This window comes from Marmota marmota, unplaced genomic scaffold (assembly GCF_001458135.2).
Source record: "Marmota marmota marmota unplaced genomic scaffold, marMar, whole genome shotgun sequence".
NCBI lineage: Eukaryota > Metazoa > Chordata > Mammalia > Rodentia > Sciuridae > Marmota > Marmota marmota.
Genome location: NW_025999842.1, coordinates 28,406,517 through 28,434,495, shown reverse-complemented (window position 1 = coordinate 28,434,495; position 27,979 = coordinate 28,406,517). Strand labels below are relative to the sequence as shown.

General features: G+C 36.1%; 1 protein-coding gene and 1 long non-coding RNA gene across 4 annotated transcripts in view; one reads left to right on the top strand and one right to left on the bottom strand.

The window, feature by feature from the left end:
• The window catches only part of LOC125611518, a 44,974-nt gene extending 24,407 nt beyond the window's left edge, over positions 1-20,567 (bottom strand). Inside the window, exons 1-2 of one of the 2 annotated variants that reach the window (XR_007341701.1) lie at positions 19,322-20,567; positions 9,470-9,558 (exon numbers count right to left, since the gene is read on the bottom strand). This is a non-coding gene — a long non-coding RNA (uncharacterized LOC125611518). The remainder of the gene's footprint in view (positions 1-9,469; positions 9,559-19,321) is intronic. The other variant, XR_007341712.1, reaches the window with a different exon arrangement.
• A 746-nt stretch (positions 20,568-21,313) lies between these two features.
• Sesn1 (sestrin 1) overlaps positions 21,314-27,979 on the top strand; it is a 105,424-nt gene continuing 98,758 nt past the window's right edge. The window contains exon 1 of one of the 2 annotated variants that reach the window (XM_015499983.2): positions 21,314-22,309. In XM_015499983.2, coding sequence (XP_015355469.1) covers positions 22,028-22,309 — 282 coding nt within the window. In that variant the 5' untranslated portion in view covers positions 21,314-22,027. The remainder of the gene's footprint in view (positions 22,310-27,979) is intronic. The other variant, XM_015499993.2, reaches the window with a different exon arrangement.

Sequence of the window (27,979 nt, the reverse complement as noted above, 5' to 3'; positions counted from 1 at the left end):
GAGAGGCTTGTGGGAAGCGGGTGGTGGCAGTTGGGCTCTGAAGGTTTTTCCTGAGGAGCTGTGTGGTTTGGTGTGTGGTTCTAAAAATAAAGTTCGTTTCTTCTGACAAGTGGCTCCTGAATTGTGCCCAGCCAGACTGCGGCAGAAAAGGGGAGGGAAGGGATGGGGCACAGGGGTAAGAAAGTAGGTGGAATTCGATGGCCATTATTACCTAAGTATTCAATGGCCATTATTACCCTAAGTACATGTTTGAAGACACGAAGGATGTGACTACTTTGTGTTCAACAAGAGATATGAAAAATTGTGCTCTATATGTGTAATATGAATTGTAATACATTCTGTTGTCATACATAAAAATTAAAATTTAAAAAAATTTTAAAAACATAATTTCAGGGCTGGGGATGTGCCTCAGTAGTAGAGCGCTTACTTGCCTAGCATGTGCAAAAGCCCCAGATTCAATCCCCAGTTCTGCAAACAACAGCAACAAATAAATACATAATACATAGATATTGGTTTGCTTTTTTTTTAAGAGAGAGAGAGAGGGGAGAGAGAGAGAGAGAGAGAGAGAGAGAGAGAATTTTAATATTTATTTTTTAGTTTTTCGGCGGACACAACATCTTTGTTTGTATGTGGTGCTGAGGATCGAACCCGGGCCGCACGCATGCCAAGTGAGCGCGCTACCGCTTGAGCCACATCCCCAGCCCATATTGGTTCGCTTTTTAAAGTAAGAAATAATAAAACAGACTATATTGGTTTGCTTTTTAAAGTAAGAAATAATAAAACAGACTATTAAAAACTATAAAATTCTTCTCATCAGATTTAACCATTTTGATAATTTCTCTAAGAATAAAAAGTACCATTTGTTAAACAAAGGAAAAAAGAAAAACAAGAACAAGATCAGACCACTCATACTTTTCACATAAAAGCTTCTAAACTCCTAGAACTTTGAGAAATAGACTGTAAAGACTTCCACAGGCCCTGGTAGCTATCCAGACACAACAGGGTAAAGAACAACTTTGTTCCTGCCAAGGATCATGATTTAAGACCCTACTCTGACACCTGGTATTCCTTCTTTAATTCACACATCACTAACAATTTTTTCATCATATCCACAGTATCCTGCCTCTTTTTAAGGAAAATTAATCCCTTCTTAACAATCCCACAGTGAAAAGAAATAAAATTCCTGTAGCACTTTTATAATTTTCCAGAAAAGTGGTATATTCCTAATTCAAACATACATTTCTTATATTTTCCAAGGGTAATATAAAACACCGCCCAAATTATACATCATAGTTGCTCTGGGATCCTATAAAACTGAAAATTTCGTTGCCTAATAAGCATAACATTCAAATTAATTCCTAAAGGATTAAAATTGCTTTGAAGTAAAAATAAGTACCAAATAACCACTGCCAGGGAGTTCTTAATTCAAATATGTGGCTTACAAAAACCAGCTAGTTATACAATCACTGCTAACTTTTCCCTGCTTGTAATGGAATGGAGACCCTCAGAATCCCTATCAGAGGAAAGTCCTGTCTACAGCAATTTAAATAAGAATTCTAATTGGCTGGGTGCAGTGGAGCCCATAATCCCAGCACCTGGGGAGGCTGAGGCAGAGGATTTAACAATTTAAATTGTTCAAATTTAAACAATTTTAATAGTTCATAACAATTTAGTGAGGCACTAAGCAACACAGAGAGACCCTGTTTCAGAATAAAATATAAAAAAGGTCTGGGGATGTGGCTCAGTGATTAAGCACTCATGGGTTCAATCCTGGGTACAAAAAAACATGTAATCAGCTTCCATTCTTGCTACTTACTTCCTGCCAGAGTACCTCTTTCACACAGAAAGCTGTGTCCTCCCCAGGGTTGAATGTATACTTTTGTATCTATGTATATAAGTATAGGGATTTTCAAAGACTAGAAAGTGAATTAATGTTTCTGACATCCTTATATATGTTACAATTTTCTTTCTCACAGAAAGGAATACTGGTTTTATAGTGCTACTGCTTTCCTAACTACATGTAACAACATTGCTTCTATATGGATCTGTGGAAAATCTATGCAGAGTGTCAACCTGTCAATGTCAACCTACTTAATAATTCTTAATATGAAATCTGTTAGTGTAATTTGTACACTATATAATATTTAAGAATTTTAAAATGGCCCATAATCCCATTATATGGAAACCTTTGTTAACATGTGAAAAAAAATAACACAATATATCTAAAAATAACAAAACAGCACAGATATACATAAAACAAAGAGTAAAAAATGTTCTATTTCTGGGGCTGGGATTGTGGCTCAGTGGTAGAGCGCTCGCCTAGCACGTGCAAGGTGCTAGGTTTGGTCCTCAGCACCACATAAAAATAAACAAATAAAATAAAGGTATTGTGTCCAACTACAGCATATGTGTGTATGTGTGTGTGTGTGTGTGTGTGTGTGTTCTATTCCTGGGCTGCTAATTATGAATTACACCCACAGCTTTCCCCTCTCTGAAAATGACCATCATTGACAATTCACAAGAACATAAAATTATTTATATACCTAAGCAAAACAGCAATTATTTATATACCTAAGCACTTTTCTTTTGGTGACTCTTCTGTCATATATAATCAGAAGGCAATGCAGGAAAACTTTTTTCAGATTCTAGAATCATGGCAATATTTTCAATTAAGGCACCACTGATTGATTCCTTACCATTACATCTCTTTGGGCTACTGCTAACTCTCTTGGATAAAGGGTTGATGAACTAATTCTTTTCTCATGCATTTTCCTCATCATATTTATGGATTTGGGGACAGGAATGAATCTGCATGGTTCCAAAAAGGGATATGACATAATGGAAAGGGCTCTGGATTAAATCAGAAGACCTGGGTTCTTTCCTGTTTCTGAGACTTCTATGGAATGTAATCTTAAGTCATTTCCTTTCTTTTGGCTCTGAAAATATAAAATATTATATAAATATACAGTGGTAGAAATAGCAGTGATGATAAACTCTTTACCATTCTTTTCTGGGAGTTTCAGTTTCCTTAGAATTTAGTCTTTGCCAATATTAATCTGACATAAATCCTTCTCTTCCTTCCTTAATAATTCAATTTTCTGTATTTCTCCAATTTCCCTAATTCTTCTGAATTGTCAGGTTTCCATTCCCCTAATAAAAATGTAATCCCTCTTTAAAATTATACACATAAAAATTATATGTACATATAATTGTATATGTACATATATGTACATATAATGTAATTTATATATAACATGTATGTTGTACATAATATATGTGTGTGTGTGTGTGTGTGTGTGTGTGTGTGTGTGTATATATATATATATATATATATATATATATATATATATATCAGGCATTATGGAGCACACCTGTAATTCCAATGACTTGTGAGGGTGATGGAGAAGGATTAAAAGTTTGAGGTCAGACTCAGCAACTTAGGAAGGCCCTAAGGACCTAGGGATACCCTGTCTCAAAATAAAACATAAAAAGTGGGGGCTGGGGATGTGGCTCAGTTGGCTCAGCAACCCTGGGTTCAAAATCCCCAGTGCTAATATATATGTGTATATATATTGAATATAAATATATACACACATACGATATATATGTATATGTATTTTCTTGACACTAAATTATTCCTGTAGATTTTATAAGTTTACATTTCTAGAAATATTACCTTTTGGGCTTTTGTTCATATAATGCTTTTTCTTACTTCCATTTTCCCTAATGAGCAAATGTACCTATAACCTATATTACCTATATTATTTTACAAAGCAGCATAGCATAATGATTAAAGGGCAGGCAATGCAGCAAGACTCCTGGGGAATGAATCCTGGATGATCCTCAGCAAGTTTCCTCCTAAGATAAGAATAAGATTATCGGCCTATTTCAAAGAATTATATATAATGAATGAACATAAAGTAGTGAAATAGAAGTTGGGTGTACTGGTGCCTGGCTGTAATCCTAGCAGCTCAGGAGTTTATGAAGCAGGAAGATCAAAATTTCCAAACCAGCCTCAGCAACTCAGTGAGGCCCTAAGCAATTTAGAGAAACCCTTTCTCAAAAATAAAATTAAAAAGGGGGTGTTGCTGGGGATGTGGCTCAGTGGTTAAGCATCCTTGGCTCAATTCCTGGTACAAAAAAAAAAAAAATATTGGAATAGAGCTTGGTACATGATAGGCACTCAATAAATTTTAGTTATCTATTACAGGTTGAACATTCCAATTCTGAAATGCTTCAAAATATGACAGATTTTATGTTGATGCTCAAAACGTTTTGGATTTTTAAATTAAGATTACTGAACTGGTAAAATCTATGCAAACATTCCAAAACCTGAAAACCTGAAATATGAAACACAGGTGGTCCCAAACATTTTGGATAAGGGATACTCTACCTGTGTTGATATTTTAAAAATCTGTATAGTTTGGATAGTATATCCAAAGTTTTATCATTAAAATTACTGACATGCCTAATGATACTGAGAAACCATAACCCCCCTACCCCGCAAAAAACTCTTCTGAATTATCAAAAACTAAATTAGAACTGAGGGTATTTAGCTCAGTGGTAGAGTGCTTGCCTAGTAGGTGTGAGGCCCAGGAACAACAAACAAACAAACAAACAAACAAACAAATAAATAAATAAATCTTCCCTGGGCAAAATAAAAACAAAATAAATGCTAAATTAATGCCATTATTAATCTTAATATTATATCATACTATAATCCTACTAACTCCAACAGGTAAGCAATAAATGGTATATGAGATGGCTTCAAAAAGTAGAGCACTCAATTGCCCACCATATTTAATATTTACCTACTTATGGTAATTTTACATTGCTACTGCACAAACTTAATTTTTTTATGTTCTGGGAACTTGGGATGGAACTCAGAGGTGCTATACTACTGAGATATATCCCCAGCCCCTTTTATTTTTTATTTTGGGACATGGTCTCACTAAGTTGTCCAGGCTAGCCTTGAACTTCTGAGGCCTTCTGCCTCAGCCTCTACAGTTGCTGGAATTACAGGTGTGCACCACCAGACCGGCTTGCAAATTTAATTTTTATACTTAATGTCTTCTCTAGGCCCAGCTCTTCTTAAGTAATAATAACAATTTGTTCTTTCTTTCTGCCCAAGATGGTAATTTATTTTTTATCAAGTACTATCATTTTTCTGAATTTTAACAGAGTTCATTTCTATTTGAATGTCCTAAAGGTGCCTCAAATTTATATCTTTTTTAAAAAATTTTTTAAATATTTATTTTTTAGTTTTCAGCGGACACAACATCTTTGTTTGTATGTGGTGCTGAAGATCGAACCCGGGCCGCACGCATGCCAGGCGAGCGCGCTACCACTTGAGCCACATCCCCAGCCCTCAAATTTATATCTTAAATAACATACCATCTTTCCCCTAAAAACTGTTTTGCAGCTGGGCACAGTGACACATGCCTGTAACCTGAGCAGCTTGGGAGGCTGTGGCAGAAGGCTCACAAATTTGAGGTCACCCCTGGCAAATGAGTGAGATTCTGTCTCAGAATACAAAATAAAAAGCACTAGGGGTACAGCTCAGTGGTAGAGTGCCCCTGGGTTCAATCCCCAATATTAAAAAGCAGCACAACAACAACAATAAAATAAAATAAATAAAAATAAATAAATGTATATTTTGCTTCTGTGATCTTTTTTTCTTTTTTTTTAGCTGTTGATAGGCCTTTATTTTATTTATTAATATATGGTGGTGCTGAGAATCGAACCTAGTGCCTCACACATGCCAGGCAAGTAAGCTACCACTGAGCCCCCCTTAGCCTTGCTTCTGCAATCTCAATCTCACCTAACAGCATTAGCTCCCTACTCCCCAATCCTCAAATCCTGAGGCTTTCAATGTGTAAAACACTTCTATCCTCTTCCATCCTTACCATCACTGACTAGGCATTCATCATGGATCGCCTGACTATTACAATGGCCTCTGAAAAGATTTTCCTCCTACTAATTGTCTTACAAAACTTTCGATGATTGTACCTCTAGAGTACTCTAATATTGCAATCCAGTTATGTCATTCCAATGCTTAAAACTCTTCAGTGACTGCTCAGTGCCTTCAGAATAAAGTCCAAGTACGTTCTTGGGGGCATAAAGATCTATTCTCTATGTATCTAATTCTCTCCTTCTCCTACTAAGTGAACACATTTCTAGTGTTCTATTGTTCTCTCCTCCTGTAATATTCTTACCCACTTTGTAAGACACAGTTTATAAGTTAATCTGTTCATGAAGCTTTCCCTTTCCTGGCTCCCTGTGCCTGAGCTAACACTCCTCTGTGCAAATCCATATGCTTGCTTAACACACTATATTGAAGTAATCTGTTTATGTCTTTCCCATTAAAGTGCAAGCCTTGAGGACAGGGATCAAGTTTTGCTCATTTTTATAAACTCAGCACCTAATTCAAACCTAAATGCTTGCTTAACTGGATGATTAAAAGTCATGCAAGTTTTGGATTGGGCAGAGGGAAATGAGAGGAGGGGAGGAGGTATAGGGGTGGGAAAGATGGTACAATGAGACAGACATTATTAACCTATGTACACGTATAATTGCATGAATGGTGATTTTGCATGGTGAATTACCAGAGAAATGAAAAGTTGTGCTCCATTTGTGTACAATGAGTCAAAATGCATTCTGCTGCCACATATAACAAATTGGAAAAATAAAAAAGATTCAAGATCAAAGTTAAAGTTACTTAAATTAATTATTATTTTTATTATGGCTTGATTAGCAATTTATTATAGAGGTTAATTATTTTGTTTCTCTTGGTATTCAATTTTGTTTTATTTTTGTCAATATTGTTGATTTAACCTTATTTTGAGGATGGATAAAAAAATGTGTTTGTGAAATTCAAAATAATAAAACAGCCTACTTACAGAAGAGGGAAAAAAAAAAGCCATGCAGAGCTCCAAGATAATCCTACTGAAAAGTCATCTCAGTATAAGGTAAAAGGAGAGATCTGTCATTCAGATCAGAGAGGGTTCTAGCTATTGACAGTAGTATCTGAATTATTCTGTAAAAACAGCAACACAAACACCTAGCTTTGTCTAACATTGCTTTCCTTGGAATTGACAGTTCCAAATTCATAATTCTAGTTCTTTTTTTTCCATATCTTTATTTATTTATTTTTATGTGGTGCTGAGGATCGAACCCAGTGCCCCAATGTGTGAGGCAAGCGCTCTACCACTGAGTTATAGCCCCAGCCCCTCTAGTTCTTATAGTAAGCTGTCTTAACAACACTCAATTTTGACCCACATATTTGAGGTAAACAACTGTTCTGAAGGGCTAAAGTAATCTACTGATGGACAGAAATGTTGACAGGCTGATCTGCAAAGAGACACCATTAAGCCCTCACTTTTTTTTTTTTTTTTCAAACTAGACTTGCTGGCACAGCTGTTAAGGTCTTAACATGAGAAATAGCATATGTTGTTAAGTAGCACAGAGGGCAAAATGACAAAGCCCAAGTTTTCTGCTCAGTTAAAATGGAAGCTTAATTAAGTTGATCAAAATATACTTTAATGTACCTACAAAAAATGATATTAATCTTCTCTTAAATGTTCTAGTTCTTCATTGGTTTCTAATGTTCCTACTTTATTTAGAGCTGACTGTTGCAGATGCCGAAAGTGCTGCAGTCCTTCTAATGTACACGTTAGTAGACAAAATAGAAAAGGCCCTCTGAGAGCTAGGAACAGTAGTGCACACCTACAGTCCCGGCTTATTCAGAGGGCTGAGGTCAGGAATCGATAAACAGAGATCACTTCGAGCCAGGAATTCATGGTCAGCCTGGGCAAGATAGTAAGAGTCTATCTCAAAACAAATAAACAACAAAAACAAACCTAATGAAGCTCTATGTTTAGAGCCTACTTATAGAAGAATAAGGTATAGCCAAAAAGTATAGCCAAAGGCATTCATAGTGATAAGTTCAATCATAGATAATTCACATATAAATGAATGCTGTCTATAGTTTTTTAAATTATATGATTTTTTTTTTCTTGGTTTGTTTTGATAAACAAACCAAGTTTCTCTTGGTATTCAATTTTGTTTTATTTTTGTCAACATTGTTGATTTAACCTTATTTTGAGGATGGGTTAAAAAAATGTGTTTGTGAAATTCTAAATGTTCTAGTTCTTCATTGGTTTTTAATGTTCCACTGAGCACTTGTATTGGTTAGCCCATTCACTGTCAGTATGTCCACTCAGGGAATGTATATTTCTTCTAATTTTGTCTTAAAATAGTATTAAGAAAGAAATTTGATAACTTTTTAAAAAATGTGAACCCAAAGATAGGGAACATTGGATTGTCCACCACATGTAGTACCTAGGGACTTCAGTCTGAATCCTGGCTTTGGTATTTCTTAGACATGTGACTTTAGCTAACTCAATCAATTATTTTGTCTGTTTCTAATAATGGTAGTAATAGTAATGGCACTTTTTAATGTTGTTGATGTGTAAAAGCTTTGTAAATGATAATACTTTTCAAGTGCTAGTGGGAATTTTTAGATTTTGTCTTTTAGGACAGATATGATGGGTAAAGTCCCTAGAATTTCACAAACACATTTTTTACCCATCCTTTTCATTTCTCTGAGTTGAACTCATAGATGCTTTACTACTGAATTATATCCTTAGCCTTTTTTAAAAAATTATTTTTATACAGGGTTTCACTAAGTTGCTCAGGGCCTTGCAAAGTTGCCCAGGCTGGTCTTGAACTCGCAATCCCCCTGTCTGAACCTTCCCAGTATCTGTAATTATAAGCATGTGCCACTAAGCCTGGGTTAGAAATAGGTTCAACAACAAAAACAAATATCTATCAATCAAGATATTCATTCCTGATTACAAAAGGAATACAAGCTCCTTCTACAAAATTTGGAAATTGTACTACAATATAAAAATAAAAACATAAAAATCATTATAAAAATCTATCAATTTGAGGTTATTAAAATATTGTTAATATTTTAATTTATATTAATTCATTCTTTTGTTATTTTAACCAAAGTTAGGATTATAACATGTTTGTCTCAATTGCTTTTCTATTTAATAATATATGATAGATGTTATCATGTATCATTATTCTTTTAAAGTACAAATTTTTAAATGGCAGTACATAAATGTTTATGTAAAATTTTCATTAAATTACTTTAGAAATTATATTGTTAGGTCAAACATAGTTTTAATGCTTCTGATATTTATTGTCCAACTATCATAATGTCAGAAACTTTTAAATTAACCCATTACTGAATTTTTTTTTTTTAAAGAGAGAGAGAGAGAGAGAATTTTTTTTAATATTTATTTTTTAGTTTTTGGTGGACACAACATCTTTATTTGTACGTGGTGCTGAGGATCCGAACCCAGGGCCGCGCACATGTCAGGCGAGCAAGCTACCGCTTGAGCCACATCCCCAGCCCATTACTGCAATTTTTTAGGACTTAGACAAAAGTCCTAATTCTTACCATGTCCTGGAGACTAATTCTCCCGCCAATAATACTCTCTTTAAACAAATTTCTCTTGGTTACTTGTTCTCAAAAGCTTTATGACAAATCTAGAAAAAGCAAAATGTACAAATGACCCTTCATATCTGTCCTAAAAGACAAAATCTAAAAATTCCCACTAGCACTTGAAAAGTATTATCATTTACAAAGCTTTTACACATCAACAACATTAAAATGCCATTACTATTACTACCATTATTAGAAACAGACAAAATGATTGATTGAGTTAGCTAAAGTCACATGTCTAAGAAATACCAAAGCCAGGATTCAGACTGAAGTCCCTAGGTACTACATGTGGTGGACAATCCAATGTTCCCTATCTTTGGGTTCACATTTTTTAAAAAGTTATCAAATTTACTTTCTTAATACTATTTTAAGACAAAATTAGAAGAAACGTACATTCCCTGAGTGGACATACTGACAGTGGATGGGCTAACCAATACAAGGGCTCAGTGGAAACTGCCAACTGTCCCCACCACCCAGCTCGTGCCCAGTGGGCAGTGGCCAGAGCCCTAGTGCCAAGAGAACCTGTACAGGGGAGGTAGAGCCGCTGCCACAGGGCTTCCGGATGGAGAATGGGGAGACGGCAAGCCACCCAGTGCTGGGTAGTGCAGGTATAACCTCCCGTGCCTGCAGAGATGCGGCTTGTCTCTTAGGATAAGATGTTGATAGCAGGCACAGGGGCATGGTGGGGCCTGGGGACAGGGTTGGTGGTTTACTCGTGTTCATTTATGGAATCTTCCAGAGCCTTGGTTTGCACAGGGTAGATGCCCACAAAAGAGTTTCTTAACCAGAATAAAACAAAAACAAACAAAAATTGCTCAATAGCAGACAGATGCAGTTTAAAGTTAACATATTCCACACAGAGAGAAACATGTATGACTGAGCATAATTCAATTTGTAATTTTCTAAAGAAAATAAACATTACAACTATTAGAACTGTTTTTACCTATAGATAGACCTACTGCAGAGATCACAACTGAGAAAAACATAAAGCACTTAAAAAGAAGAAAAAAAAAAGCAAGCCAGATGTAGCAGCACATGCCTGTAATACTGGTGACTTGGAAGGCTGAGGCAGAAGGATCACAAGTTTGAGGGCAGCCTCAGCAATTTAGCAAGGCCTCAAGTAACTCACTGAGACCCTGTCTCAAAATTTTAAAAATAATGCATAAAAAGAGCTGGAGGAGGGGGTGCTGGTGTAAGCCTATAATCCCAGTGACTTGGGAGGCTGGGGCAGAGGATCACAAGCTCAAGACTAGATGCAGGAATGTTAGCAGAGACCCTGTCTCAAACTTTTTTTAAAAAAAGGCTGGGAATGTGACTCAGTGGTTAAGCAACCGCAAGGGTTCAATCTCTGGTACCAAAAAAAAAAAAAAAAAAAAAGGAACTGGGAATGGAGCTCAGTGGTTTATCCCCCAGAAGTCTCCCCCAAAAGCAAACATCTATTTTCTCCATTTCTCTTTTCTATCCATTAATATCCAGAATTTCCTCTAACAAAAAATAAAAAATTAATAGCAGATAGTTTTGATATTGGTAATTTTTAACTTTTAAAAAGCCATCACCTGTTGTTAATTTAACATTATTTTAATGTATTTATTAGTTTATCTGATTTAATGTAGTGCTTTAACACACACAGATTTATTTTAGCAATTTCTGCACACAATTGCCCTCCCTAAAGTTCCCTACAAAGGCATCTTACTCATTAATATTCAGTAAGCATATGTTATTCTTAATTCAATTAATGTAGTAGAAAGACATTTTAAAAAAGTACATCTAAGTCTACCTATGCATGGTGGTACACATATGTAATCCCAGCACCTTAGGAGTTTGAGGCAGAAAGATTGTAACTTAGAGGCCAACCTAGGCAATTTAGAGAGACCCTGTCTCAAAAAAAAGAGGGGGAGGGCTGGAGATATAGTTCAGTGATAAAATGTCCCCGGGTTCAATCCCCAATACTTTAGGGGGCGGGAGGGGCAGATGGATATGGAAACTGGGCTAAGGATATAGCTCAGTGGTACAGTGGTTGCCTAGCACATGCAAGCCACCGAGTTTGATATCCAGCACCACAAACAAAAAAAACCCAATCATTTAATACTTAAAAATTATAGATTTCATTAAGGATTCATACTATTAAATTATATTTACCAAAACTAGAATTCTAGTGTCATAGAATGTTAGAGTTACCTCCTAAATTGATTTCTAGGCAAATAAATTTGGGGAAATGGATAAACAAAATTTAACCAATTTCCTTATTAGCAAGCCTTGTCAGTATCTTTAATATGCTTCTATTACTATGAATTTCTAAAACAGAGATAGAACATTCATTTCCTAAACTTATTTGCAACAGAAACCATTCTTCAGGATCCTGTTGAGAGATCAGCATTCCACAGAACAGACTTACACTCTTCAGTGCAGCTCTACATAGAAGACTACTATCAAGACAGGGATGAAAAAAAAAAAAAAAAAAATTATATATATATATATATATATATATATATATATATGATAAAAAAGAAATAACACTTTATAGTAGAAATAACAAATTGTCTAAGGCATTCTTGTCTGTGGCATACTACATGAAAAATTCCTACTTCGAATAAGGGACTGTCCTATTTTAAAAAGGTTAAAAATTGTATTTTTCAATAATTTAAGCTCACTTTATTTAGTAAATAACATCTCTGGTCTATCCACTTGACTGAATCATGATAATATAGCCAAATTATTTGGTAGCTTCTACAACATTTTCAATTAACACAAAAAAAACCCCCCTTATCACTGGAGGTCATAGATGAGACAATGAAACTGAGCAAAAGATTCAAACAAATTGTACAAAATTATTTGAGAAAAAAATTGAATTTGTCTCTTAAATTTTCTATATTAATAATGATTTAAATATATATACAAATATATTATTTAATAACATCATCTATTATTAATACCACCATCTGTTCCACTTAATAACATACCATTTAATAACATTATCTGTTAATAATACCATCATCTGTTCCTTTCTGAAGAGAAGAATTTAAAAAATTGCAATTAGGACAAAGTGAGGAAAATAGAGAACATTAAACACCACAGTCTTTATATGCTCGGTGTCAGAGACTCCTCCCAAACTCTACTGCTCACTGCTAGGACTTTACATTTGGATTCATTGATGTTATGATGAAAACACTAACTTATAACTAGTTATGTGATCTTGTTCTAATTAGTATATTAAACTCTCCACAGCTTCATCTACATCTATAAATTAAAGCGTTAAGTCATCTTGAAGTTCTTGTCCATTTATAAAAGTTCTAACAAAGGCAAACTTTCAAATATGGTGAACTTTTACTGCTATTTTTGCCAAACTCTGAATTCTAAACCTTGCAAACAAGTTTTGTCTTCACTAGAATATCTTTAGGAGTATCTTGATGATCTTAACCTAGACAACCATCAAATGCCAATCTAAAAAAGTAAAAAAAAAACCAAAAAACCCACACACAATTTCTATAATTTCAACAAGTAGTTGAAATGCTTGCATTTAAGAAAAACTTGTAAATAACTGTTAAATTTACATACAAGAAGGAAAATATTGTATTTTACAATATGAAAAGCTCCAATTGCCCGGGAATAGGGGCACATGCCTCTGTACCCTAGTGACAGAGGCTGTAGTCAGGAGGATATAAATAAAGTTCAAGGCCAGCCTCAGCAATTTAGTGAATCATTAAGCAACTTAGTCCATCAGGCTAGGGATGAGGCTCAGTGGATAAGCATCCATGGGTTCAATCCCTGGTACCTAAATAAATGAATCCCCCAGGCTGGCCTTGAACTTGTGATTCTACTGCCTCAACCTCCCAAATCTATGGGCTTTTAGGCTTGCAGCACCACCAGGTTGGAGTTAGGTTTTCTTACATGTTTAAAATGATTAATAAAATTAGATTTATTAAATGTAGAAGTCTAATTTACTGAATTCACAAAAGTTACTAAGGAAGACATTGCATATTAAGTTTGCAAATCAGCCCTAATGATTGTTTCAAGTATTGAAGAAAATATGATAGGCTAAACTGAAAAAAAAAAGTTATTTATTTTAAAATAGTTTAAAATGAATAAGGAATTTACATGTGTATGTACTAGTCCATATTTGAATATTCAAACTTTTAGACTGATAAGTTAACCAAATATGAATCCAAAAGTCAAAATTCTTATTTCCATGGAGAAAGTATTAGACCTAAAAACAGACCTAGTAAAATTTGTAAGTTAAATTCAAAGGCTTAGGAAAAAATGTTTAAAAAAAACAACTTTAATGAATTGAAAACTAAATAAACTAAAAATATTCCTTTTCAAGAATAAAAATCTATCTCAGATAATAAAAACACCAACTGACAATGAGGATGCCCACTATTTAACACTATTAGTACTATTTAATACTGAACTAGAGATTTTGATAAACTGATAAAACATAAAAAACAAAATGTATAAGAGTGTAAACAAGCTTGTAATTCCAGTAATTCAGGAGGCTGAGGTAGGAAGACTGCAAGATGGCGGCCAGCTTGGGAAATTTAGCAAGATCCTGTCTCAAAACAAAAAATAAAAAGGGCTGGGGATCTAGCTATATGGTACAGTGCCTCTGGATTCTATCCCCAGAACATTATAATGATGATGATAATGTAGTAAAAGGAACTAACAAAAATTTTAACTGGAGAAAATATGATCGTCTAAATACACTGTATAACACAGCATAGACAATCATCTGGAAAATGTAATTTAATACATTTCACACAATAGGGTCAGAACTATAGGAATCATAGGAATAATGACAAAAATCTTTAAGATCTTTGTGAACAAGAACAAGGAGACATACTGCTCTACTAGTTGTTAAGATTTTATTATAGCCCTTTAGTAATTAAAATAGTGGCCCAAAATGAGAAAAAGATATCCACAGAACAGAAAAGTCAGTTCAGAAATAGACTCTCATAAATGTGGGAATTTGGTATATGAAAAAGAAGGCATTTTTAAAAAATATTTATTTTTTAATTGTAGTTGAACATGATACCTTTATTTTATTTATTTATTTTTACGTGGTGCTGAGGAGCGAACCAGGGGCTTGCACATGCTAGGCAAGTGCTCAACCGCTGAGCCACAACCTCAGCCCAAGAGGGCATTTTTAAGAGGGAGCAAATTGGCTATTCACAATTTGTGCCAAGATACCAAGTTATCCACATTATAAAAAAATAAACATATATCTCTACTTCATGTCAAACATAAAAATATATTCCAACTATACTGACCATCTACATGTGATTAACTATATTAAAGTTTACTATAAAACAACTTATAAAACAAATCCACCATTGACAAAATTTTTAAAAAGCAAAATACACAGCAACGTTTTAGAAATTCAGAAACAACTTTTCTACAAATCATTAAGAAAAACACAATTAATAAAATGATAAAAGGTGTTAAGAGAGAGAAAACATCAACTGATATATATTTTTTTTAATGTGGCAATGAGGATTGAACCCAATGCCTTACTCAAACGAGGCAAACGCTCAACCACTGAGCTACAACCCCAGCCCAACATCAACTGATTAAAAACAAAACATAACAAAACACTTCACTAAATCAGAAAAACACGAATTAAAACAAACAGGGATGGTGGCTCATGCCATAGCTTCCATCTAGGAATTCAGAGGCCAGCCTTAGCAACATGGTTAAGACTCCATCTCTAAAAATAAATAACTTAAAAAAAAAAAGTATTTCACATCCATTAGATTGACAAAATCTTAAAAAGAAGGCTGTTGAAGTGAAGCTTTGTCAAGGAGGTCGCAAAATGAAAATTTCCACTAACTGCTGCTGGGAGTGTAAACTGGTATGAAATTCTGGAAGACTATTTGAAAACTGTGATGCTGTATGTATCCTGTAACTCAGTAATTACACTTTTCAGTATTTATAAGTGAACTGTAGAGAAAATGGCACATGTTCACTGGAGATATGTAGAATGATGTTCATTGTAGTACTGGTTACAACTGAAAAAAAAAAAGTTACCTAAATACACATTAATCAAGACTAAATAAGTAGATTGTTTCATCTTCATACAGTGAAATACCATACAGTAGCTAAAATTTTTAAAAACTAGCTATAAAATAGCAATACAAACTCTGAAAATACACTCTTGAGTGAGAAAAAGCAAGTTACAGAATGATAAGTATAGTTAGATGTCTTCTATGTAAATTTTTTTAAAACACGAAGACATTACTATGCAAAGGATAATTTCATAACACATTATTTTTTTCAATGAAATGAAGCAAAATGTTAAGACCTGTTCATTCCAGAGGTATTATTGTGTTATTGTGGGTTTTTGTGGCTTCTGTTGTTGTTTAGAATAATTAATGTTTTTTAATGACAAAATTTTGTTATCCCTATATATGTATATATGTATATAGTTGTTTAGAATGATTAATGTTTTTAATGACAAAATTTTGTTATTCATATATATATGTATGTATGTATATATATATATATATACAGTCACATAAAACGTGGATAAGGGAAATAATTAGAAAAACAAGGATAAAATCAGAAGTAAAAGATTTATAAAATTCATGTCATAAATTGTTGGCTCAACATATCTTAAAAGAAAGGCAAAATGAATGCGGACTTAGTGATTATTGCTGTCAAAAAATGTATCCATTAACATGGCAGAAATACTGGAGGAATTTAGATATTCAAAATACACTATAACATGGAAGCACTAAAGACAAAAAATGGAGAATTATTAGTAAAGTTGATTTAAGTGATTTATTGATTTATTCTGAAGGATAGAAGGAAAACATGAAAAAAAAGAGAACTGTATTTTGAGAACAGTATGCATGAGTGTTTCAAAAAGTAGGCTTTTGAAAGTCTCAAATGAACATCACTTAATTCAATCTTGTGAAGATCTTATTTTTTTAAAGAAAAACTTAAAAATAAAATCTAAAATTTCAAAATTTAAGAGCAAAGCTTTATGATTCACTTGGGCAACACGAAGATATTCATATAATACTTAGTTGACATTGACAAAACATTTTGCAACAAGCCAAAAGAAGAAAAACCAAGGACACATTTGGAGGCAAAGGTACTTGTGTTACTAAATGATAAATAATTAGAATAATTTTCTTAAAAATTGAAGTTAGCCATTATAGAAGGACATACTTCAAGTTCTGATAGCTTCAGTGTTTTATTATATTTTCTATTAGGGAGAAACAACAGGTAGGTTTTTGCAACCCTGCATGAAGAGGAAAATGCTAGCAAATAAATAGCAATGTAGACAAATAACAAGATAACTGACTTGGAGAATAATACTCCTAAATGAAGGAAGTGTCCTTGACTAATCATTTGCACTTAGAGCACTCAGTACATGTTAACAGTAGGTAACAGAAAGGCAGCCCTGAAATGGAACTGTTAGTTCTGTATCCTGATGTGTTCTGGATAAAGACTGTCCCTGGCTTTTTCCCTAGGCAGACTTCAAACCTCTTTCCCAAGGAAAAATTTTAAAGAATGACACTCAATATAACTGTAAAGATTCTGTATACTAGTTTTTTTCTTTTCACAGTTTTTTTAACCTTTTAATATTAGTTATCAAAGCAGTTAATAATTTCAGATCTAGTAAAAAATTCATTAATAAAAATATAAATCTAGGAATAGACCTTATACTGTTACAAAAAATTAACTCAAAAAATGGACCACAAACCAATATGTAAATGACAAAAACGTAAAACTTGAAGAAGATAACAAATGAGAAAATCTAGTTGACCCTGGGTATGGAAATGAGTTCTATTTTTTTAGTTAATTAATTTATTTAGATACACTAGATTGAACCCAGAGGCATTTTAATACTGTACTACATTCCCAGCCATTTATTATTTTTATTTTTAATGTTTTGGTACTAGGGATTGAACCTAGAGGTGCTTTACCACTGAGCTACATCACCAGAATTTTTTTTTTTTTTTTTTTTTTTTTTTTTTTTTTTTTTAGACAGGATCTTGCTAAATTGCTGAGGTTGGTCTTGAACTTACAATCCTCCTGCCTCAGCCTCCCTAGTCTCTAGGATTATAGGTGGGTGCTATCACATCTGGCTTATATTTTATTTTGAGACAGGGTCTTACTAAATTGCACAGGCTAGCCTCAAACTTGGGATCCTCCTGCCTTACCCTGCAGAGTTGGGATTATAGGTATGTGCCCCGTCCCACCATAGTGGTGACTTCAGATGCAACAACAAGAAAACATTATCCATGAATAAAGAAATTGATAAATTGTACTTCGTTAAAATTAAAAACTTCTACTTTACAAAGGACACTGTTATGAGAATGAAAAAACAAGCCACAGATTTGGAGAAAATATTAACAATAAAGGACTTGTGCCAAAAATACAAAAATAACTCTTAAAACTCAACAATAAGAAAACAACCCAAATAAAGTGGGCAAAGGGCAGTTGGGAGTGGTGGTGTACTGTGCACCTGTAATTCTGGAGGCTGAGTCAAGAGGATCCCAAGTTGGAGACCAACCTCAGAAATTTAAAAAAAAAAATTTTTTTAGTTGTGGTTGGTACAATATCTTTTTTTATTTGTTTTTATGTGGTTCTGAGGATTGAACCTAGTACCTCACATGTGCAAGGGAAGTGCTCTACCACTGAGCTATAGCTCCAGCACCCAACCTCAGAAATTTAGTGAGGCCCTAAGCAACTTAGCCAAACATATCTCAAATAAATAAATAAATAAATAAAGGGTTGGGGATGTGGCTCAGTGGTTAAATGCCCCTCAGTTCAATCCTTGGTACCAAAACCAAACAAAAACAAAACAAAAAAAAGAAAAAAAGTAGGTGCCAGGAGCCATTGGTGAACTGTGTGTGAACTAAAATCGGGATGGAAGCATTTGGGTAGGAAATTCTGGTGTCTGGGAACTCACAGCAGCACTCCTGCTGGTGAGACTGCCCAATACATGTGAATTCCTATCCAGCACTGCCACAAGTTCCATACAGCAGGGGAGATGGGGTGACCTGCTAGAGCTACAGGGCCACACAGCCTCTCAGAGATGGGTGAGGCTTGCGAAGATGCCAATCAACCTGTTGACTGCAATTCACCATGAAGCAAGGGGAAGGGAAGCAAATTAAAACAATAATGGAATACTATTACATATCTATCAGAGTGGCTAAAATCCAAAACATTGACAACACCAAATCCTGGAAAAGATGTGGAGCAACAGAAACTCCTAATCACTAAGGGTGGGACTACTCAATGGTACAGGTACTTAGGCAGTTATTCTTTTCCTTTTTTGTGGAACTTGTGATTAAACCCAGGGCCTCACGCATGCTAGGCAAGTGCTCTACTGCTGAGTCACACCCCCAGTCCCAGTTGAGCTTAACAAACTGAACATAGGTGGGAAGTGGTGGCACATGCCTGTAACCCAGTGGTTCATGAGGCTGAGGCAGGAGGATCCCAAGTTGGAGGGCAGCCTCTGCAACTTAGACCCTGTCTCAAAAAATAAAAAAGGGCTGGGAATGTGGCTTGGTGGTTAAGCACCTTGGGGTTCAATCCCCAGCACTGTCCAAAAAATAAAAATAAAAAACTGCTATGAAGACCAAAATTGTACCTATAGTTAGATCTTCTGTCTCATCTGCAGACTCATTTATCCAACTGCTTCTTCCACGCGCCACTTGAATGTTTTAAATGTTTATCAAACTTAGCATGGCCAATCTGAATTATCAATTTCTCCCCTTAAACAAATATGCATACTATCCCATAACAATAAATGGCAATTCCTTCCTTCTAGTTGCTCAGGCTGTAACAAGGACTTACCCGACTTTTCACCTTTGCCTGCAAATGTCCTATGGGTGACCAAAAGCTGGATTAAAGACTAGGCATCTCTGCCTTCATTTCATGTCCTTCTCCCATGCTCTGAGTCACCTTGGATTCTAGGAATAGCAGGTCTGATAGATAAACATCTTGTGATGAGTGGAAGTTATCCCCAGAAAGCCACCCCCCAGGCAACAACAAATTCCTTATCTCGGAGGAGGCTCCTGCAGACCGAACCTGAGATGAAGATTTCCCTGACTTTCCAAGGTGGGCTAAGCTATTTCCTTGTAGTCATTCCAGCAATATCAAACAGTACTGTAATTGTATATTTAAGCATTGGTTAAGTTAAGACTGAGTCTTTTTCACTGTTGAATAATAGTAACTTTAAATTTTTAGAAATGCACCTATTCTGCCATGTGAAGAATTAAAAGCTAATGTGGTTATCAGTCCACTGATGGCCTTTCAAACCTGAATTTTCTCAAGAATGACTTTTAAAAACAAAAAGAAATTTTAGAGAGAGAAATAGAAATGATTGAATTGCTTGAAGATAATAAATTTGGGGTATATTAGTAAGGTTTTTATTTTTCTTGTCATATAGCATCCTTAAAGCCTGCAACAGGAGGAACAGTGGAATGAATCTGACATAACTTTTCTATGTTCATATATGAATACACCAACAGTGAAACTCCACATCATGCACAACCACGAGAATTAGAATAAGCTGTACTTCATGTATGAGTAATATGTCAAAATTCACTCTATTGTCATGTATATCTAAAAGTAAATTTCATTTTTTTTTTAATCCTGCAAGAATTTACATTTAGGAGTACTGGGAGTCCTTTGCCCTTTAGTCTCATACAAAACGGGTGACAATTTGCTTTCAAAGCGCTGCTTGGGATTTCATTTGACCGAGCAAATAAAGCACAGAACATTCCTCCACTGAAAGGAAAACAAAGGTGCAAAATGCACAGTGATCCCTAAACAATCCTGCTCGTGAAAAGGCGGAACCAGAGGCAGCAGAGCGAAGCACTTCACCTGTTCCCACAGCATCCTTCTAGCCTGGCCTTACTTGGGTCGCTCCCACCGACCCTTGGGATCAAAATCCCCAAATCCTGGCCTCACCGCAACCACGCAGGTCAATGGAAAGTCTCTAGAGTAAAGGCGGCAACCCTACCTAGATGGCTTCATCTCCAAAACCTTAGAGGAAGTAGAAGAAGGAAAATTCTATCAAAGGAAAGGTGAAGGCCGAACCTACAGCGCTTACCAGACGCCCGCTCTCGGTTAATTCCGTCCTCTCGAACCGTTGGTTGGCAAGCAGCTACACACAACGTCGCGATGGCCCCTGGGAGTTGTAGTTTCTGTCGTAAACAGAACGCGCCGGCAGCATCAAAACTGCATTTCCCAGCAGTCAATGCGAAGACGCCCTGCCTATTTAAATCTGGTTCGGTATAATAAAGAGGCTGACACTATTTTTTAGGCTATTCTTAAATTTAGTTTCAGTTTCTCCCATAGGTGCTGTAGTGCTTTTATTTGACGCGCTTGTCCCGCGTAATAAATTCTCAGTGTACCCTATTTCTTATTTTCCCTTCCCCTTCTCCAGACCAGCTACTCCAAACGCCTGGGAACGAAAAGCAATTGCCAGAACAAGCCGTGTGCCTTTGAGGGTGCACGCGCCCTACTCGCAATCGCGCATGCGTAGTAACCCGCAGCGGTCGGCGGCCGAGCTCAGTGGACTGGGGGTCTGAAGGTAGCCTGCTAGAGGGCGGGGCTTTTTCCAATGGCTATGCCTCGGCGGGTCGCGTCTGCCTGGGCGGGGAAGAAGGCGCTGGGGCCGGGGCGGCTCCGGGTTTGTGCCGGGCGGAGAAAGGGGAGGGGCTGGGGGGGTAAGGACCCCATCTCCCCTCCTTGCTCCCGCCCTCTGGGCCGATCTCACCGATGGGGCTGGGCAAAGGGGCGGGCTCTGTGCCTCAGGCCCTGCAGCTCTGCCAACTCCACCGCCCNGGGATAAGAGAAGAAGCGGCGTCTTCCAAGGGGTCCGCAGCCGACTGGGCCGGCGACGCTCTGTGTTGTCGCCGCCCGCCGAGACAGCGACTGCTGGAGACTGCCGTCCCCAGGAGCGCCCGACTCTTGGGCCGCACGGCTAAGGGCCAGGGTTCAGCTAGCCTCCCCTGCCGGCGCCCGTCCCGCAGCTGGGGCGCTGGTAGAGCTGAGGAGGGCGGGGACTTGTGTCGGAGGAGGGGCGTGGTGGGAACGCTGGGGGAAACCGGTGGCTGCACAGACAAAAAACCCGAATGGCTGGAGAGTGTTCAACTGTTACCAGCCTTTTTGGGCAGAGCACGGATTTGACAGCTCTACAACGTGAGGATATCCGCTGACTCCGTGAGACAGAGAACACTTATTCGAGAATCCCGGTCCTGCAAGCCAGAGCTGTAAGATTTCAACTTTCCAAGTTGTTTTTTTTTTTTTTTTTCCCAATCTCTGAGCAGAAGACCGCCCTTTTTGGTAGAAGGAAAGGGTGATCGGTCTTGTAAATAGATTGACCGCATCAACTTAAAAGACACTTCTACTTCCAAATGTCACCCAGACGTGTTTTCGTGACGGGTCGATTTCCCTGAATTTATTCTTACATTTCGCACTTTAAAAATATAAAGTGCTTTTGGGGCATGCTGAAAGGTAACTGAAGACTGCAAAGGAGAAACTCCGATTGTCATGGCCGAAGGAGAGAATGAAGTGAGATGGGATGGACTGTGCAGTAGAGATTCAACTACTAGGGAGACAGCACTGGAAAACATTAGGCAAATCATTTTGAGAAAAACCGAATATCTTCGTTCCGTGAAAGAGACACCTTATCGTTCATCAGAAGCCGGGCTCCTAAATGCTGTTTCTTTGGATGGGTTGAATAAGCTACTTGCTCATCTGCTTATGCTTTCTAAGAGGTGTCCTTTTAAAGATGTAAGAGAGAAAAGTGAGTTTATTCTGAAGAGCGTTCAGGTAAGGGAGAGCATTATAAGTACCGCTTTACTATGAGATTTTACTTGGCAATTACATTGTGTTTGATTCACATATTAGGTTATTGGGAACTATGAATTGAACTCTACTTTAGGGACTTGTGTAAAACAATCAATTTGAGGCCACAGTGAAACAAGATAAACTAAAAACGATTTCCAAATATAAGTGAGCATGTATTGTTTTTCTACAGAGCTTTAGGCAAAAACTGCACTGCTTCTAGAAGAAAAACATGAAAGTTACAGTTAATTGCAAGACGTTTCTTTATGTTTCTTTTCGTGTTAAATGTAGCCAGTGTGCTTTTCATATTGTTAAGAGTTGTACGTGGAAAGTTTTACATTTAGAGATTTAAAGCCTCTAAAACGATAAAGGATATTAAATGTTTCCCAGTCAGCTTGTTCAAGATAATTGATGGAACAATTTTTTCTTGTTCTAAAAAACAAACAAACAAACAAAAAAAAACCCAGGATTTGTTCTCTAAATGCAAAGCAACTTTTTTTTTTTTTTTTTAAAGGGGGGGCTATGTAAAACAATAAAAGATTGCTATAAAGAGGCAAATATCTTCAGGTTGAAAAATTGAACCCAGGGAAGGCATATGGTAGAAACAGTTTGATGGTAAATTACTCAACCACCTTTTCTGTGTTTGCTTAAATAGTTTTTCTTTTTATATGCATACCTATTTAAATTGTGAGTGCAGCAAAATTAAAAATATTATAATCCCCCATTTTTATATAATCAATTTATTCTTTTTTATTAGGTTTATTAGTTTTTTTAGAGAAATATTTACAGATAAATAATTTTCAGTGACACTTTATATGTACTTGTCAATCTATAAATTAGTCCGCAGGTGTTGTTCAAAGTCATAAATGAGAAATTTTTAAAATTTGTAGTTTACTTGCATATATACATTAAGCTAAGCCTGATCATTTTTCTGTACTGGCCTGAGTTTAATTTAAAGCAACAGAAAACTCATATCCATAAAATAAAGACTCTAAGATCTTGGAATATTTCTTCTCACAAATAACTTTGTAAACAATTTTTATACTTAATTTTACCAGAAATAATTTTCTGGGTACCTGAAGTTTGTTCTTTTAAGCACAAAAAGTTTTTCTCTCTTATACTATAGTCACTATGACAACTGTTCTTTTCAAATAGGGGCTCACTATGCACATTAGGTACTATTATGTATTGTATAGGATTATGTAATCCACGTCCATGTTTTTTTCTTGTTTGTTTGTTTGTTTTTGTGTGTGTGTCCGATTTTTATAGTTTTCTGTCCCTTCCCTTGCTGTTTGTATATTTCACTTAGGTCTCTTCCTGTCCTTTCATCTTGCTCTTCTTTATATTATAGTGAAAAACTAGATAACCAATTTTGTTAAGAATTATATTGAAAATAAAATTAAGCAGGCTCTGGGGAGTGCTGTGTCAAAGGATTGCAATATAAATGTAAGTAAATGGGCACTAGAATCACACCTAGGCTCAAATTCTCCTCCTTTATTAATGTATTGCCATAACCTTGGGCAAGTTACTTGGTCTTCTTTAACTTGCATTTTTCACATCTGTTAAATGGGAATAAGAATATAGGGCTATCATGAGAACTGAGAGGTAAAGTGCCCCAGCATAGTGCATGTTCCTCTCCCTTTTCACAAATGAAATATATGGACTATGTGAAATTTATTTCAGGACTCACTGCACCTGTAAAAGAATTTGAGAATTTTCTTTACTGTGAAGATTTCCCATAAACTTACACATTTGAGGAGCTACTGAGGGTTGGACTAAAGGGTACTCTACCACTGAGCTAGATCCCCAGTCCTTTTCATTTTTTTATTTTGAGACAGGGTATTACTATGTTGCTGAGGTGGCCTTGAACTTGGGATCCTCCTACCTCAGCCTCAGTAGTAGTAGTCACTGGGATTACAAGCACACACCCTACACCCAGCTAGACTTAACACTTATTTTTCATTTCTGCATCTATTGTACTTTATTCCTGTCACTATTCTAAGAGGAACTTATATTGTACTATAATCACATGTTTGTGTGTTTGTCTCTCCCAGGAGAGCTGTAAGTTCTCAAGAGTATTGGCTGGGAACTGGAAGCTACTAAATAAATACCCAGTGGATGAACAAATTTATATTTGCCTTCTTTCTGTTTCTCATCAGTCTAGGTAGATGAAATTTCCATTTTAGGGAGTTTCTACCCCCACGTTATTCATCCATCCATGCATTCATGCAATAAATGTTTATTGAACCCCTGGTGAGGATTGAGGACCAGTGGTAACAATTTTGACATTCTACTGAGGCAAGACAGGGCATAAAGAAGTAGTCAAATGAAAACATTAATTTTAGATAGTAAGGGAAGACTTTCCTGAGACAGTGACATTTAAGCAGAGACTAAATAAATTAATCAGATTTTTCTGCGGATCAGGACTTAATAGTATATTTGAAGGCCTCAGAGCAAATGAATTCTAGGAACAGAATGTGATTCAGTATGATCGAAGTAGACTGTTTGAGGGGGGTGTGAAAATTTAAGAGCATATGCTCTGGAGTCAGACCTGGTTTCAGTACTTTATTAGCAGTACAATGTGGGTGTTACATAATCACTCCTTGACTCAGTTTCCTAATCTGCAAAATGAGGAAATGTTAGTTTTTCCTTACAGTGTTGCTGTAAGAATAAAATGAAATTATGCTTGCAAAGCATAACACCATGCCTAATACATAAGAAATACTCAGTATTGTTAGGTATTCTTGCTATTGTTAGGTAGGATCCAAATAACAGAGGGCTTGTAGGCCATGTTAAGGATTGTGGACTTTATCCAGGAAACAATGAGAAGCCACTCAAGACTTCTGAACAAGGTGGTGACCTGATTGATAATGTGTAAGAAAAATCAATCTGAAAGCAATGTGGAGATGGGTTTCTAGTGTCAAGAGTGGATGTGCCACTACACTTAGAGGGTTGTTCCACTGATCTGTGGCAAAAATGATGGTAGACTAGATGTAGTGGAAGAAGTGGAAAAGGAAATTAATTGGGGAGATAATCAAGGAGTTAGTGTACACAGGATATAGTATTTAACTGGTTTTAGAAGAGGAAAATAAAAGCAAGATTGACTCTAGTTTGAACTACTTGGTGAATAATATAATCATTTCCTGATATAGAAGAGTGGCAGGAAGTCCATTTAGGAGAAAAATGACTTCTGTTTTAAACATGTTGAGGTTAAGTTGCCTATGAGATATGTGAGTAGAAATGGCTCAGTGGATTTCTGTCCCTACTATCATTATTGTAGTTTTATTATCTCTCACATCTCCAGACTTAACCTAACTCACTGTCCACCTTTCTATCCTTCACATAGCTGCAGAGCCATTTATCTAAATGAAAATCTGGCCGTGTTACTTTCCTGTCTAAAACTTTTATAATAGAAGAGAATCTATTGAATGTCACATAATAATCAGCATCCTCTGGCATCTACTTGCCTGTCTACCCTCTGCCTCACTGCTCCCACCTTATCATCAATCTCACATGGGAAATTAAATAGTAATTCAAATGTAGTACTCCATAATACTTTCATTAGTAAAGCAAGAAAAACTGAAGTGCATATACAATTCCTGCAGCTGTTCTTGAAGGACCTTAAGTGATTGCTTTAGGTCATCTCCAAGGATTATAAGTGGTGAGGGAGAAATGATAAGGTTGTGGTAGGATGGATTCGACTCCAAATGTCTAAATATGTTTTAAAAAAAAAAATTGGCACATTGGGAGACCACATATTCTGTTTATAAAACATGTTCTTAATTTATTGATTTCACACCAACAGCATATTGAAATCTGCTTAACACATTTTTGAGAGCCATTCTCTACCGGGCACTGTACTTGAACTAGAAGATCAGTAAGTTTGTTACCCTCTATTGTGGAAAGTCCTCTGTTCCCATGGGATGCTATATTTATTCTGGGATGCCTTTTTGATACTCTTGATACCCTAAACAAAGAAACAGAGGTGTTGACCTCAAGCCCACTTTAATGATATAATCTACTAGTGAATTATAGTCTTTTTGCAGGGGGGTGGGAGTGGGGGATGGAAGGAGGTACCTGGGATTGAACCTAGGGTTGCTTAGCCATTGATCCACTTCCCCAGCTCTATTTTGAGAGTCTCTTACTAAATTGCTAGGGCCTCACTAAATGGCTGAGACTGGCTTTGAACTTCCATTCCTCCTGGCTCAGCCTCACAAGTCACTGGGATTACATGCATGCGCCACTGTGCCCAGTGTGAACCAATAGTCTCAATGAAGCTTATCAAATTAAGATGAAAAATGTGAGTGCATATATGTATCAAAAGATATAAGGAGTATCCTAAATAACATTTTCAAGACTCTTCATTAATCATTTTTATTTTTGTACTATGAAGAGGGAAAACTAAGTTTTCTCATACCAGCATTTAATATTGTCTGAAAGCAATTTGGCTTAAGGTAGAAAATTTGGACTAAGTAAAATAGTTACTTTGTTAAGTGAGGTAAGGAAGGCTTTCATTTAGTGAAGTGATTTCTTCCCACCCCCTCCCAGGGAGAAATGAAACTGTAATTACTGGATATGATTCACTTTTGCAGTTGTTGGTATGGTACTTGAAGTTGGTGTATCTAATTGCTATCCAATTGTGTAATATATAGTTTATAGATCTAGCAAAATAAGTTTATTATTTCACATAATAATTCTGGACATTGCATGATTCCAAGCTTGATTGATTAATTTATTGGCTCAGCTAAAAATAAAAGAGTTTCTTCCCATGTTTCTATCAGGAAAGAAAGGTTTTTCCCAGAAACCCTCTGGCAGAATTCCTCTCAGTATTTTATTGGGCAAGATGGTGGTCCCATGTCTTTTCCTAAACCAGTCATTGGCAAGCAAATTAGGCATTTATATTTTTAGTTTGGATTATGAGTATTCAGCCCCTAAGGGCCATGATCAACTCCTCTCCCTTCCCTCCATCACTTGAACAGGTCTAGTTAGAAGTGTCCTTTAAAACTGCTCCAAAATAATGAATCATTGGTTTATAATTCTGATTATATTAGGTTAGAAGAATATTTAAGTCATTTAATAATGGGTCTATGAAATAGTATTTATAGCATATTAAGAACATTCTAGAAGCAGACTTGTTTTTTTAGGGTTTTTTTTAATGATTGTTTAAGTTTGATTTCTTTTTTATTGCCAGCCAGTAAAGCCAAAAGTTTAAGGTAGTACATCTCAAACATACACTGCTGACTCTTAGGTATCATAGCAAATACAAGAATCCTCTTTCAATATTTACACTAACTTCCCTCTTCATATCTACTATTTTCTGGCCTTTCTTCTTTTATTGATATAGTAAGAACTCCATCCCTTTTTTTCAGAAAGCCTTTGTTTTGAACTCAGGAAAATACTATTTACTCTCAGGTTTTCTGGGCTTGTTTTTTTTTTTCTCTAAATGGTTTGAGGGCAAATACAGAATGAATTTTTTTTCCTCCTTGTCTTCTGGCTGATAGGATGAATACTATCTGTTCTATCTACCCTCAGTTGCCTCTTTATAATACCTAAGTGCATCCTGTCTTCTTCCTTTGTTATGAACTTTCAGAAAGGTTGAAACTAACAAGGAGAATTGTGGGAGATGGGGGGACTGATCCCAATGTTGATCTACCA